A 14,549-nucleotide genomic window follows, 5' to 3' on the forward strand; every position below is an offset into this window, starting at 1 on the left:
TGGCACTTGCATTCATGTGGAAAGAAGAAGAAGAAAGAAAATGCATAAATTGTTGCAAGAAATAAATGAAAAGCCACTCATTAATCAAGTGCTTAATGTGGAACCCACATTTGACCGGTCATGGATGGTGTGACAGGAAGTGACGACACGTACAGTACCTGCGACTACAACTCCCAGCGGCTAATGCTCTGATTGTCTATGGAGACCACGCTACGTCAAATCTACGAAATTAAAGACGGGTTGGCATCAAAGTTTTTGTAATTGTGGACAATTTGGCAGTCTAGCTAGCTGTCAGCTCGAGAAAGTCTAGCTTTTCGTAAAACTGGAGGTGGAAGTCTGAGTTTAATAAAAGGTTTTCTACAGCAAACAGATCTTTGGAAGCTCGTGGCCAGTGAATGACATTGTTTTTGAGCTGCCGTCAGTGAAATTTCGTCAAAATCTGTTGAGGAAATTTCGGGAACGGACTGGGAACCAAAAAACTATCGTCAACATCACAGACAGCAGCTTCCAGCGTTCAAAACATTGTCCGGAATTTCCAAAAGTCCTTGGTTTGAAGTTCAGGAAACTCCAAAATACGCCAACTTAACGATGGAATACCTTTAATTCCAAAAGTGTCCCGTCCTGTGTGTTTTTTTAAACCAACTACTGTACAGCGGCTTGACTCAAATGAAACCCTCATTTACAATTCCTCCGTCAGAGGAGATGATATGAAGGCACGTGTCCTAAAAACTCAAATGCTGATTTTATATATATATATATATACATATATATGTATATGTATATATATATATCTTTTTTAAAGGTTTTTTTTGAATATAAAGACCTACACCTGGTTGAAAAAGTAGAAAACACCCATTGAAATGAAGAAAAAAAAACATGCTCCATGTGCTGGAAACCATGGTGGCAGTGCCCTTCGCTAAGGAAATACTGTAAACCTACATCGGTCGCCATCGCTTGGCAACAGACGGCGACCAGACCAATTAAGACATCTGAGCGCGATGTTTTTTCTTTATAAATAACAAGAGAAGGAGAGAGAGAGAAAAATACACAGTAAACAGGAAGGAATGTCATAAGTGGCAGTTGAAAAGGTAGCAAATAAAATGACGCAATCGCCGAGGAGTAGAAAAGAAAAGCGTAAACAGTTTTCGTAGAAAGGCAGTGAGTAGCCTCTAACAGTTTGGCAAGCACCCTCCCCTCCCCTCCCCCGCCCCATCCCGAAATCCCTTTAAATCTACACTCACGCCCCAAATTCCCCATCCCGTCCTCTTCCAAACTTCCAAACTCAACCGTCAAAGTTCACCCATCCCAAACATCCCCTCCTCCCTCTGACCCCACAGTCTGACCCAAACCAGCCAGACCGGACCCTGAATTTAGGGTTCGTTTGACTTCTTTTTTTTTTTAATCTCTTTTTCTCTCTCTTTTTTTTTACTTCTTGAACATGTCCTGTAGAGGTCCAGGCAGATACTTGAGGACGGTGTCGAGGATGCTCTCCTCGTCCTCCTCCTCGTCGCCGCAGCCTCTCGGGATCGCCTTCTTGGGACGCGTGAGGGAACCCTCGCAGGCCTGCTCCATGGCGGCTTTCTCCTCCGCCTCCTTCTCCTCCTTCTTCTTCAGCCCGTACTGAACACACAGAGATCAACTTTAGTCTAAAACACCTTTAAGAACATTTCTCCTGCCGTTAGACAACATTTTCCGACAAGAAAATGAAATTTGTAAACCAATCATTCCCTGTACCAAACTCCATAGAGAAAATGAGCGATTCTACGTCGCAGCACACAGGAGTTGTCGATCCTCTGCTGCCTCCGTCACTAAGTTCAAATGTCTTATTTTGTGACTTCTGTGTTTGAAGTCTTTTGTTCAGATCATCCTAAGTGAGAGAAACATATTAAACATGGCAGCAGTCGACCAGCAGCTACTGTGTCCCCAAGAGCTAAAAATTATGATTTTCTCTATGGAATTTGGTCCAGGAAACGAACACTTTACATGCTTCAGTTTTCTGTTCTTAAAGTCTATGCAACGACAAGAAAAAGCTTCAAACATACTCTTAAAGTATTGTCTTCAGGTCTGAGGATGGGTTTCGTGCAAAGGAACCAGCAGGGGCGCCATTTTGCCATAAAAATACAGCAAACACAAGCAATGCGTTCATGAAAACTTGTACCTTTAATACTTTGGTGTTTTCTTACCTTGTCCCTGATGGTCTGCCGTACTTTTTCCCTCTCCGCCTCCATGCGGGCGTGTTTGGCCTTCCTCTCCTCCTCCTGCTGCCTCAGCGCCTCCTGCCGCTCCTCCTCCTTCTTGGCTGCGTCCGGGTCTTTCTCCTCCTCCCCACCAAGCATCTTACCCATGTCTTTGGTGGCACCTGGACACAATGAAGACATCACAGTTTGAGTATTTCAAGGACTTCTGGGGGCCCCTATAACCACCCTCAAGGGTCCGACTTGTGCAGTGAGACAGAGGACAGAAGACACTTTTTTCTTCCATCTGGTGTCGACCATCAGTCCGTGCCATCAGCTTCACCTCAAACAACCACAGAGAAGAACAGGATAGATATAGATACAGGTGTTTTAAATGAATAAAATACATTTGAAAAAGGCCAAAAGGTCGCAAAGAAGTACTGATTACGGCAAAGTGCAAAACAGTGAAGAAAAATCTCTAGATTCAGAGTAGAATTTGAATTTTACACCAATATCAATAGAATATTTAGTTTTTTTGGACAAAACAAGCAATGTTACAATGACAATAACGATCTTTTTTTGTTCTGTTCTGAAGACATCATCTTGTCTTGGGAAGTTTTCATAAACTCATCAGAGCCCAGTCCTCTTTCAAAGAAACCTCCTTAAATTCAATCAATACAACTGAAACAAATCTAAACCTGATCTGGATCCAGAGCCAACGTTTGAAAACACAACATCGTTGGCAGAAGCGATTGATTCCTTTTTTTAAAAACTAAAAACTGTGTTTTAATATATAAAAAGAAAGCTGACGATGGCAGTTCCTCCAGAATAAAGGTTCCTTCCCGTCTCTGTGGTCCCCGCTCACGTCTTCATCTGTGCCAGACGCCGCTCTGTGGACGTGAGAGCGGCTCCCTCCGGCCCATCCATGCGGCTGCTGTTACCTGACTGTGATCGATAGTAAATACAGGACCACCTGAGAGTGTATGAATTATGGATCGTCCAGCAGAGAGAAAACTTCATCTGAGTATTGATCTGCCTCTCAGGCACCGGGGAAACAGAGCGAGAGAGAGAGAGAGAGAGAGGGGTTCACCATCTACTGCCGTTATTAAACCACAGCCGACCAAAACTGTGAATAAATGAAGGAAAATACGTTGATTTTCTGCAACAACAGCATTTGAGGATTAATTAAAACACATAAAAACTAAAAATCTGTATTTTGCTGAACAACTTGTACATTTATTTATAAGATAAAAGTACAAGAAAAGGTATCCATCACAGCTAGCTAGCTTAGATAGATAGCAGCAAACTAAAGTGTTTTCACTGACAAAACTAACTGTAGATAGAGAGTACCTAGCTCAGGTGATGCTAGCTTACATGGATAGATCCTTGCTAGCCTATATAGACCTAATTTTAAAGCTATTTTTTATCCATCTATGTATCTGCCGCTAACTGCAGATACATAGATGGATAGTAGCTAGCTTGTTAAATAGCAAGCTAGTGTTTTCACTGACAAAGCTAGTGATAGTCAGACAGACAGACAGATAGTACCTAGCTCAGATAATGCTAGCTTAGATTGATAGCTAGATTCAATTCAATTTTCAATTCAATTTTATTTGTATAGCGCCAAATCATAACATACATTATCTCAAGGCACTGTACATAGACAACATCAAAGAGAGCAGAGACCCCCAACAGTTCACACAATGAGCAAACACTAGGCATCAGTGGAGAGAAAAAACTCCCTCTTAACAGGAAGAAATCTCTGACAGAACCAGGCTCAGAGATGTGCGGTCATCTGCCTCGACCGGTTGGGGTGAAAGGAAAAATGGGGGATAGTGGAGAGGTGGGGGACAGAAAATGGGGGGAGAGAAAGGACAAGAGGGAGAGACAGAAGAGAGAGAGGGAGACCAGCAGCAGATACACAACAACTGTATCAGGTTACAAGTTTATACAGTTACTGATATCGACTTTTTAATTTACAAAATAATAATAATGGTGACGATGAGCGTAGCCTCGGAAACTGGATCTTGATCCTTCAACCTGCATGATGAGAATACGGAGAGAGAGAGAGAGAGGGAAGGAAGGAAGGACACAAACTAGGGAGAGAAAGAGACAAGGTTAATGACATATAAAAAGTCATAATCATATCCTGAGTGTGAGAGAGTGAATGTGCGTGTACCACCGGAAAATCCCCCAGCAGTTTAGTTCTATAGCAGCATAACTAAGAGATGGTTTAGGTTTCCCTGAACCAGCTCTAACTATAAGCTTTATCAAAAAGGAAAGTTTTAAGTTTAACTTTAAATACAGAGAGAGTGTCCGCCTCCCGAACTATCATTGGAAGCTGGTTCCACAGGAGAGGAGCCTGGTAGCTAAAGGCTCTGCCTCCCATTCTACTCTTACAGACTCTGGGAACCACAAGTAAACCTGTATTTTGTGACCTAAGTGGTCTATTAGGATGATAGGGTAAGACTAGGTCTTTCAGGTATGAAGGGGCCTGACCATTAAGTGCTTTGTACGTGAGGAGGAGGATTTTAAATTGAATTCTAAACTGTATGGGGAGCCAGTGTAGAGAAGCTAACACTGGAGTTATATGGTCTCTCTTTCTAGTTCCTGTCAGAACTCTAGATATAGAGTCCTTGCTTGCTTACTGTAGCTAACTTTTCCAATTCCAGAGCTAACTGTAGATACATAGATATATAAATAAATGGATTGTAGCTAACTGAATAGCTAGTTAGATAGATAGATAGATAGATAGTTAGATAGATAGACAGATAGATAGATTGATTTACCAATAAAAGCTTTTACATACTGCACCTTTAACCCTCAGCTGTGGAATATTCATTTGTTTCTCAGCTGGGCTGAAACGAAACTAACTGTAAAATGTTGATTTCCTGTAATTGAATGTGGTCATTCTGTCGTAAAGGTGTTTATGACCGAGAGAGAAATTTAGGAGGCGGAGAGCTGATTAAACATTAATGGTTCAATCATTGCTATTGATCACCAAACCCCACCCACCAATCCTTAGAGGTACAATACAGTGTGGTCGTTTACGGTTATGTGGCTGTAAAAAAACGTGAATTATTACACACAATCAGGCACGAGGGAGACAAAGGAGAACATTTCGGAGTAAATGACTCTGAAGAAATGTGGCGCCGGGGAACTGCACCGTTTCCCTGTTTGGTTGTTTTGAAGGCAAAGGTGACCGGCACTGTCACGCTGCAGCAGACTCATGGGGTGGTGCTAATTGCCCTGCAGTGTTGTGTCATCGTTAGCAAAGCTGCGGATGACAAATTAGCACACAGTCGGGGGTGGAGGGAGTGGCGGCGGTGAGATATTTACTCCAGACTCACCAGGGAACCAGCAGAAGGTCAGACAGTCCGCCGAGGGTGCAAACAGTCAAGCATGCACCATACGTGCTACAATGGTCTGCAAACACCTAAAGGTCAAGTGCATTCGTATGATGTTTGTATAGAGTATACTCATATACACTCACTGGCCTCTTTATTAGGTACACCTTTTCAACCACTGACCACTGACAAACCGTTGAGACAGAAGATTTAAATGACTTTGAACGTAGTGTGGTTGTTGGAAGCAGAAAGGCTCGTCTCAGTGTTTCAAAAGTCTGGATTTCAGGCATTAAGCTAAGAAAATGAGGTCTTTGCTGTTCACATATGACGAACACAGCAGGAGACTATCTCGATCAGGTGAAGGGTCCTGTCTGGCTTGACCACAAAAGACCCGGGACTCTCGCTCTATCGCTTTTTCCTGCTGTGTTCTCACACACGCTAATCCAAACATTACATGGAAATTTGACAAGAACCTGTCAGGAGAAGTTCCACAGGGACTTTGGGCTGACATTTATATCAATAACATGTCTGTACTGTAGGTCAGATGTTCAGGACAACCTGGAACTGGAACCATGAAGAGGTGGCAAAGATGTTAGCGAGAGCCAAACACTGACCGAGTGAGGCAGAGTTAAGGCTCGTTCAGTACATTGTGCATTACTTATTGGGCAGCCCATGGCTTTGAGGAAAGGAAACTTGGATGGAACCAGAGGGGTGCTGGTTAGAATTCAGAGCAAGGTACCCAATCCACATTGATAGGATTAATTGGACACTCTAAATAGTGGGAGAGACACATCAATTGTGCCCCGAAAGCCTGGATAAATGGGAGAGTTGAGCCAGAAAGGGCATCCGTTGTAAAAAAGGTACCATAATGACTGATCTGTACCATCCTAATTATGGACATCTTTCCATTGGGTTACCAGGAACAGTACACACACTGGAGTCCCTTTCCGTGCGACCTTCTCTAAAAAATTGTCTTCTTGGGATAAAAAGCCAAGAAAGACGAGAAAATGCTGGGTTTCCTCTATTTCTTCTTTTTCTTCTTTGTGGAATTGATTGGTTCTCTCCATCTGCTACCCAGCAGTAAAAACCTAAGCCAGATCAGAGTATAACGTTCCATACTGCACCATGGCGAGCGGAACTACATTGAACCATGAAGGTTTGTGCTCTTAAAACATTTCTTAGTCTCTTGTGACGCCGGATCAAATTGGTTGACCCACAGAACGGGGACCTCAGAGACATAGAGACAAGGATCTGACCGGACCAGAAACAATCAACACAGCTGATGATAAATGAAATAGGAAAGTCATCCACTCTCCAGAGAGTTTGAGTGTTTTCTCTTTGACCCAGTGTTTATAACCTTCACATATTCCCTCACTGCCTCTATCCCCCTCCCCTGCCCTTATGTGTCCTCTACTGTCCCCCAGTGTTTTTGTCCCCCCTTCACTCCATTAATGTGACATTGTAGGACGTATTTGATTTAAGTGTCCTTCCTCTTTAATTCTTGCTTCAGTTTCATCTTTTTTTTTCTTCTGTCCCATTCAATCCTGTCAAATCAAAACAATCCCTCTGACACAGCGCAGTCAGGAAAACGGCCGTCCCCTCCCTTTCCCCCTCACCCCATCCCTCCATCAGAGGTCAGCTGACTCATCTGCACCGCAGACAAAGGTGGGCATCTCCGGGCTAAGTGCTCTGACAGCCCCGCTCCTCAATCGCTCATTACTTCATTCATTCACTCTTTCAATGGGCCAAAGTGGTTTGGATCCACAAAAGCTTCTCCAGCTGAAGGGGGCAGAGATGTGGCGGCATTATGGGTAAAGTGCAGCTCCTTGAAAAACACTTAAACAGACGCCTGAACAGACACAACAACGTGCAGATGAGACTCCCTGTGGACACGATGCAAATGATCGCAGACAGATTTAGCTGAAGTTGATCAAAGCGATCAAACTGAGTCATTTCAGATCACCCTCTTTAGGGGGCGTCGCATTTTGATTTGGCAGAGATTCGAACACAGAATTCCCTTCCTGATGCAAACCACGCATTCATCCAGGCTTGGAATCAGCACTAGGATTTGCTAGATTAACAATGAGTCTTTCTCAGGGGTACCCCAGCCCTTTACCTAGCGGCAAGAGTCGTACAGTAGTCACTTTTTAAATCTATGTGAACGCGACTCTATCTCTATTACTCAATAAATAATGTTTCATACAGCAACATTATGGCCAAAAAAGCACCAGGAAGCTGCCACAAAAATGGCTAAAAATAAAGCTGCACGTTCAGTAGGACTTCAAAATCGAATTTCAATCCCATGATGATTGTGGCTTCTTGCAAACATGACCGTCCAACAATAAAAAAAATGTATGTCCCGCCACACAGCAATGAAGTGCGCCCTGGCACTGGCTCTTTGTTTGCTGCTGTTTCCTTCACCATGCGGCTCCAATTAAGTATCCCTGGGTTCAATTGGGACAATTAATGCTACAGTAAAAGAGACACACTGAAGTAATGCAGTGTGTGAGTGACTGAGGAGGAGTGGGGGAGAAGAGGTGGGTCAAAACAGAACTATAGTGTTGTTATAATTACTCAGAGGTCCACAGGGGGGTGACATAGGTTCTACATCAGCAAGATATAAAGCAAACTGAGAGGAAAAAGGTTGCCTGGAACCTTTTACATCTTAAATACACCTGATCTTCTGCTACCGTTCCAGAAAAGAAAAAGATGTTGATGGTTTTCTTGTCTCAGAACTGATGTCTTCAAAACTTGTATTTTGTTCCCAACATGCACTTCTTTCCTTCCTTCCTTCTCTGGCTTCAGGGGGACATCAACCACGTGAACTCCACCTCTTTTTTTCATATTGAAGCTCAAATCAAAGATAATATGAAGATAATCTCTGGAAGATCAGCAGGAAGTGGTCCTGGCCAGGCGGGCGGAGCTCGCCGTTTCATTTCCTGCTCAGGCGAGAAAAAGAAAAAGGGTACAATAACAGGAAGTCACGGGGCAAGTCGAGCGGCGAGAAGAACCCTTCTCCAGAACATGTGGACCGAAGAGACGGCCATGTTGACGTAACCGCTGTCCAAACGTTTGACAGATGTGCTGGGTTACTCAGGCGGACCACACGTCCATGTGACTTATGAGGGCATATGTTTTTTACAGCGGAGGTCATCCATTATTTAAATGAGCTCCATTTTTCAACCCCCCCACCCTTTAACAAATTATCCAGCAGCCGTGAGATCCATGTGAACGAGTAAATGAGCCGTGGCTCATCCCTCTCCCTCTCTTCCTCTGTCTTGTCTTATCCTCCAACCTATCCTCACTTTCTCATTGTCTCACAAACCCAAAACCAAGTCATTTTGTTGTACAGTTGAGCCCAAGTACATCTAGAATTTGAAAATGAGCTTAATTTTATCTTAACTTAATATAAGAAATAATGTAGTTTTACGGGGTTTATTTTGTTTTCTGAGCAGTGAAATTGTTAAGTTTATGGTCTACTTTCCACATGTTCTGCAGGGTTGGGCGGAGTTGATACGGCAGAAAAGTGGCGAGGTGAGGGACCACTGTGGAAGATCTGAGAGATTTAAGTTTGAAGGAGATTCTCTCCTGTTTTTTTGTTGTTGAGTAATTCTCATCCCTTTTGAACATTCCTGCTGGTTCTTCTTCATAAAAATGAACTTATTGGAGGAAGAAGAATCTCTCGGGTAACTCAAGGACGTCTCTCCATCTGTCCGTTAATCACATAACTCTATAACTCTACTTAAATGACTTCATTAATGACTGGAGTGAAAGCCCAGCTGCTGACGACTTGGATAAATGTCACACTGCCTGTTTAAGAAACTGTGGCGATTTTTAATGAAGGTTCTTGTTCCTTACTTGAAACCAGAGTTTTTACATTTTATTGAATGTTTTGAAACAAAATGCCTGGACCTTTTGGGGCCGGTATGTTTTTGGACTCTACAGCTTATTTGGCCCATTTTTTTGACAAAATAGACAGAGTCACATTATGGCTTCTCGCTCTCTAGGGGGTGCCACAACGGATCAGTGAACCACGTTTTTTAAACTAGAGCTTGGATCCAGCACTTGGGACCAAACTGGACGTGAACCACAATCAATGGGGAGCAATGGGGATTGGGTAACTTGCTCAGAGATAACTTGACCTATTGGGATTCGCACTGGTAACCCTTCAGTAACAAGCCAAGTTTCCTTTCCACTCAGCAATGGACTAAACAAATGATAATAATAATAATTGTATAAGAGTACATAAATAGGGAAAATAAAGGAAACTAGAAACTTTAAATTATTAACAACACATTTGTGCCATTTCAAGAACTTTCAAATACGTAATTCTCCAACTGTGGAACAAATATTCTTCTACCATAAAGACAAAATAAACATTAATGAATGAAATCTTCTTGAAGAAAAGTCAGAGACTGCGAATGTTTACGTTACGAAGCCATAGCTTGGCTGTGTGTGTGTGTGTGTTGGAGGACCTCTTGCAGGTCCTTGAACGCACCGCGCTGACGGACATTTTGATTAATCAAAGCCAACATGGAAACACTGATGAATCCGATTTGTAATTAAACATCCAGCAAATACAATCTGTGTCCGGCAGCTGCGATCTATAGCTCAGTCTGATGACATTACCGAGGCCTGTTTCCATGGTGTGTGTGTGTGTGTGTAATTAGATAAAAGTTTGAGTGCAGCTAAATTGGATAGAGAGGTCAGCTTTGTGTTTCTGTCGTAAACAAAACCAGTTGAGTATTTTGTCATGTTTGTCGCGTTTTATGAGATGTGACCATGTGATCGACCCCTCCCCAATTTTATACTCATGTCATCATAAGTGGAACGTTTTTTCCTTGACGTCCATTTCAGTTTTTGGTGGATGTTAATTTTACAGGTTTCTTTGTAGACGACGTGCTGCTGTAGCCTCGGAACTAAGTCTGTCCAGTTCATCGCAAAATAAAGGGCTGGGCACCATTTGCTACACCATTACTTGCTACACCATTCCGTGTTCATCGGGTTTTTGTGGCTCTTGTGAAAAGCTTTATCTGATTACTACACTGTAAAGAAAACTTATATTAGGATTAAGTCAGTGTAACTTTCATTTCATTGATTCAAATATGAAACTAAAGCTCTAGGGACAAGTTTGTTCAAATGCGATTGGTGCAAAATTGCCAAAATCGACTCAGAGTCGGCGTTCAATCCTAGATGGGGGCTGTCCTGTGTACCAACTTCCGTGCAAGTACGATAAAACCTGCTGTTCAGGTCTGACAGTGGTCGCAAAAATGTGTGAGTTTTGGGTCAATAAACAATTCATCTCCCTAATAATTTTACTTACAATGTTACAAACTTCAACTTAAGTTATCAGTATCTGAGTTAGTGGAAACAAAGCTGATCTTTGTGTCGTATTTACTCTTGTTTTTAAGGCAGTAATTGGACTAAAGTTTATGAGTTAAAACATAATTATGGGTTGTTTGGTGGAATTACGACACATAGGTACAGTAGGTTGTTAAAATAAGCGCCCCCTAGTGGTAGTATAAATAACAGCAATCTGGTAGCTTGGGTCCTAGCTTTGATGAGGTTTCCAGCGGCAGTTCTACTATTCTACTATTTTACTATGTTCTGATCTCAGTCTTTGGGTGGAGTAAAAAAATCTGTTTGCACACAGTCGTCGTTGTTTGTCTTTGATTGATGTCCTGACTGACACGCCCACTTTAACACAACACTCCTGCAGCAGGACACTCAATCTGGATATGGCCCCAACGTCCCCGAGGGAGTAAGACCACAAATGAAACCTCATCTGTGTGCATGTGCTGCTTGTATACATATATTCTAGAACAACCAGCTGTGTCCCAGTGAAATAAATGCCAGCGTGTTCCTGGAGAAAAGGTCACAGCACTAGACGGCTTCTCTTCAGGAGGTAAATTACAACACTTCAGCCTGGGATGGACGGATGGACGGATGGATGGATGGTTGGATACCTAACTGAAAATAAATAGAGGCACTAGGATGAAGGGATATAGGGATGGAGGTAGAGAGTTTAAAGTGGAGATTCTGCACCTTCACAGCAACGAGGACAGAAGGACGGATGGACTGGAAACGAGGACACTCACATGTTTTGTCCAGTAACTGTCTCTGACCACAGCATTGTCTGCATGTTCATCAACAAAGATGAAACTTTATAGAAAAGGACAATGTGCAATCAAATTAGCAAATATGTGCAGTTAATATCAACCAAATAATGATCTACACTATATATCCACCAAAAGACTGGCTGCCAAATAATGAGCTATTCTACATATCCACTGAAAACTGGCTGCCAAATAATGAGCTATTCTACATATCCACTGAAAACTGGCTGCCAAATAATGAGCTTTTCTATATATCCACCAATGTCTTTACAAACTTGAACACAGCCTTCACAACTTCTTCTTATTAGTTGATATTGTTATTGTCATGTTCATATGTGTTGTGTTACCTTTTTGTGTCTGTCCTTGAGTATTTTTTAATATTCCATTAAACTGCTGAGTAACTATAATCTGGCATATTTACATATTTAATCTGCGAGTCCATGTGAACATTTGTGCCAAAAATGAAAGCCCTAAAGTCAGGTTCCCTCAAGACCTTCGAGAACGTCTCCGGCTCTGACTGTAAAGGTATAAGAAGGAGGGATGAGAGAAGAAAGAGTGATGGTGGAGAGAGAGTGAGAATGAGGAGGAAGCAGAGGGCGGGGTTGAGCTGTAAAAGGAGTAAATCTCATTCCATTGTGGTCTCGCACTGAGCTGATGAAACTAGATGAGAGGCATGATTTAAGGAGGCATTGACCTTTGGCCCCTGGAGGGCCTTCACTTACTCTCACTGACTCCAGCATCAGATGATTTACACAAACGACCCGGGGAGGAGGTTCATAAAAAACCAGGAGTGATAACAAGGAACAGTGAAGGAAATCACAAAGTGGTGGAAATAATTTGAAATAATATGGTTTTCAGTGAAAACATGGCTAAAAAAAACAACCAATTTTTATACCGTAAAATCAATGTCAGTTTAAGTCTACGATATCTTGAGAACATGTTCACGTCTTCATCTTACCGTTAGACGGACTTTTACAACAGGAAACCGTAAAACTCTCCCCCACCAAACCCCACAGAGAAAATCAGTGATTTTACATCACACAGGAGTTGTTGATCCACTACGACCTCCTTCAGTAAGTTCAATTTAGATCTTTTGTACAATTCAGCATTTGAAAACATTAATTCACATTTACTTCAGTGATACAAACAGACCAAACGAGGCAGCAGTAGACTAGCAACCCCTGTGTCCCCACTGGCTAAAATCGCTGATTTTCTCTATGGGGTTTGGTGTGGGAGAGCAACCGGGTTAAAAAAATTCAGTTTCTTGGTGGAAAAGTCTGTCTAACAGTGAGATAAAGACGCAAACGTGTGCTTAAGATATCGTAGACTTTCCTTGTGTCTCTGCTGGTGAGCCTCAGGCTGGTTGTAGCCATAAGGGGGCGCCACAACTCAGCAACACTTTCAAAATCTAGCAGCTTCTTCTCGATATGAGATCTTTTCTAGATAGAAACAGGAGACAATTCAAGCACAAGAGACAAAAAACTTCGATATTCCAAGATCCCTTAACACTGAATTACTCCAGAGAAACTGAGGAAGCACTGGACGACCTCCGCAACTCTGACTCTTCTCAAACTAAAGGTCCAACAAAAGCCAAATATCGTCTCTCGTGACGTGAAGACGAGCACTTACCACCTAAAGCTTGCTTCATGACAAAATCCATGTTTGCTGCTGATTCGTACGGTTGATCTTCTCAAAGCCGAGGAGAGCTGAGCATGTAGCCACCGGGCCGTGGATCTGCAGGCGTCTCGATCCGTCTCACGTTGCCCCGTCCTCTGACGTGACGATGGCGCGTCCTCTGGCGACTCACTGCTGCCAATGAGAGAGAGAAGAAACAGGTTTTAAAGCAAAGCTTCTGAAGAGCAGCGATCCAAACACTCAGCTCTGATTAAAGACAGCGTTTTTGTCTCCAATACGTCAATAGAGACACTAAATACAAGGACACACATGTCCAGGACGTGCGGTATTGGACGGAGATCGGATCACGCTGACGTTTGAAACAACACGTAATGGGGTCTTCTTAACGCGCTTCACCCCCGTGACAGAAATCCTGTTCTGGAAAAGCCGAGTGATCGATAGAATCCCGAGGCTGTTTGCTCCGAGTCACTCAACTATCTGTTAATCAATACCAGTAAATCAATCATCTTCTGCTTCTGCTTCTCACTCATGAATACTTTACAGAAAATGAAACGATTGAGATCCTTCAGAAACACACGATACAGTAACTGTGAGTCACAATAATAAAAATAACATGTTTACATCACGTTAACCTTTAGAGTTCCCTTTAAAAAAACTTACTAATTTATTCCTAGCGGCAGAAAATGTCACCTTCCCAAAAACTGCTGTATTATATATTAATATATAATATATTAATATTCTTTTAAAATGACTTCAGCCTGAAATATACATATGAAATAATACAAATATTTTTTAAATTTTAACCCTCAAAAGGCCATTATGTTGACACAACTCCACTGTTGTGAAAATCATGTTGCAATATTCCATCAAGTGTTTGTTATGATATGGAACGATAGACAGTTCACAATAATAATAAAAAAATTATATAAAGTAAAATGAAAAATAAAATAACACAGATAGATATGATAGTCCGACTAAGACTTGCACAATTTCAGAGTTCCTTTAAAAAATGTACAAATTTGTTTGTAGCAGCAAAAAATGTCCACTTTAAATGAGTCAGTCTTTTAAAACGACTTCAGCCTGAAATATACATATCAAATATTAATAATATTCTTTTTTTATTTTAACCCTTTAAAGGCCATTATGTTTACACAACTCCACTGTTGAAACGGTTAAAATCATGTCGCAATATTCCTTCAAAAATTAAATAACATAGATAGACATGTTAGTCTGACTAAGACTCGCTGGATTTTAGTCAGACTAACGTGTTTACATGA

General features: G+C 42.0%; 1 protein-coding gene across 2 annotated transcripts in view; it reads right to left on the reverse strand.

Moving 5' to 3' along the window:
- Positions 1-1,406: 1,406 nt before the first annotated feature.
- cplx2 (complexin 2) overlaps positions 1,407-14,549 on the reverse strand; it is a 29,724-nt gene continuing 16,581 nt past the window's right edge. The window contains exons 2-4 of one of the 2 annotated variants that reach the window (XM_044040217.1): positions 13,267-13,443; positions 2,184-2,359; positions 1,407-1,620 (exon numbers count right to left, since the gene is read on the reverse strand). In XM_044040217.1, the coding sequence (XP_043896152.1) occupies positions 1,426-1,620; positions 2,184-2,359; positions 13,267-13,297 (402 nt within the window). In that variant the 5' untranslated portion in view covers positions 13,298-13,443 and the 3' untranslated portion in view covers positions 1,407-1,425. Of the gene's footprint in view, positions 1,621-2,183; positions 2,360-13,266; positions 13,447-14,549 lie in introns of both variants that reach the window. The other variant, XM_044040216.1, reaches the window with a different exon arrangement.

Source organism: Solea senegalensis, linkage group LG12, assembly GCF_019176455.1.
Source record: "Solea senegalensis isolate Sse05_10M linkage group LG12, IFAPA_SoseM_1, whole genome shotgun sequence".
Lineage (NCBI taxonomy): Eukaryota > Metazoa > Chordata > Actinopteri > Pleuronectiformes > Soleidae > Solea > Solea senegalensis.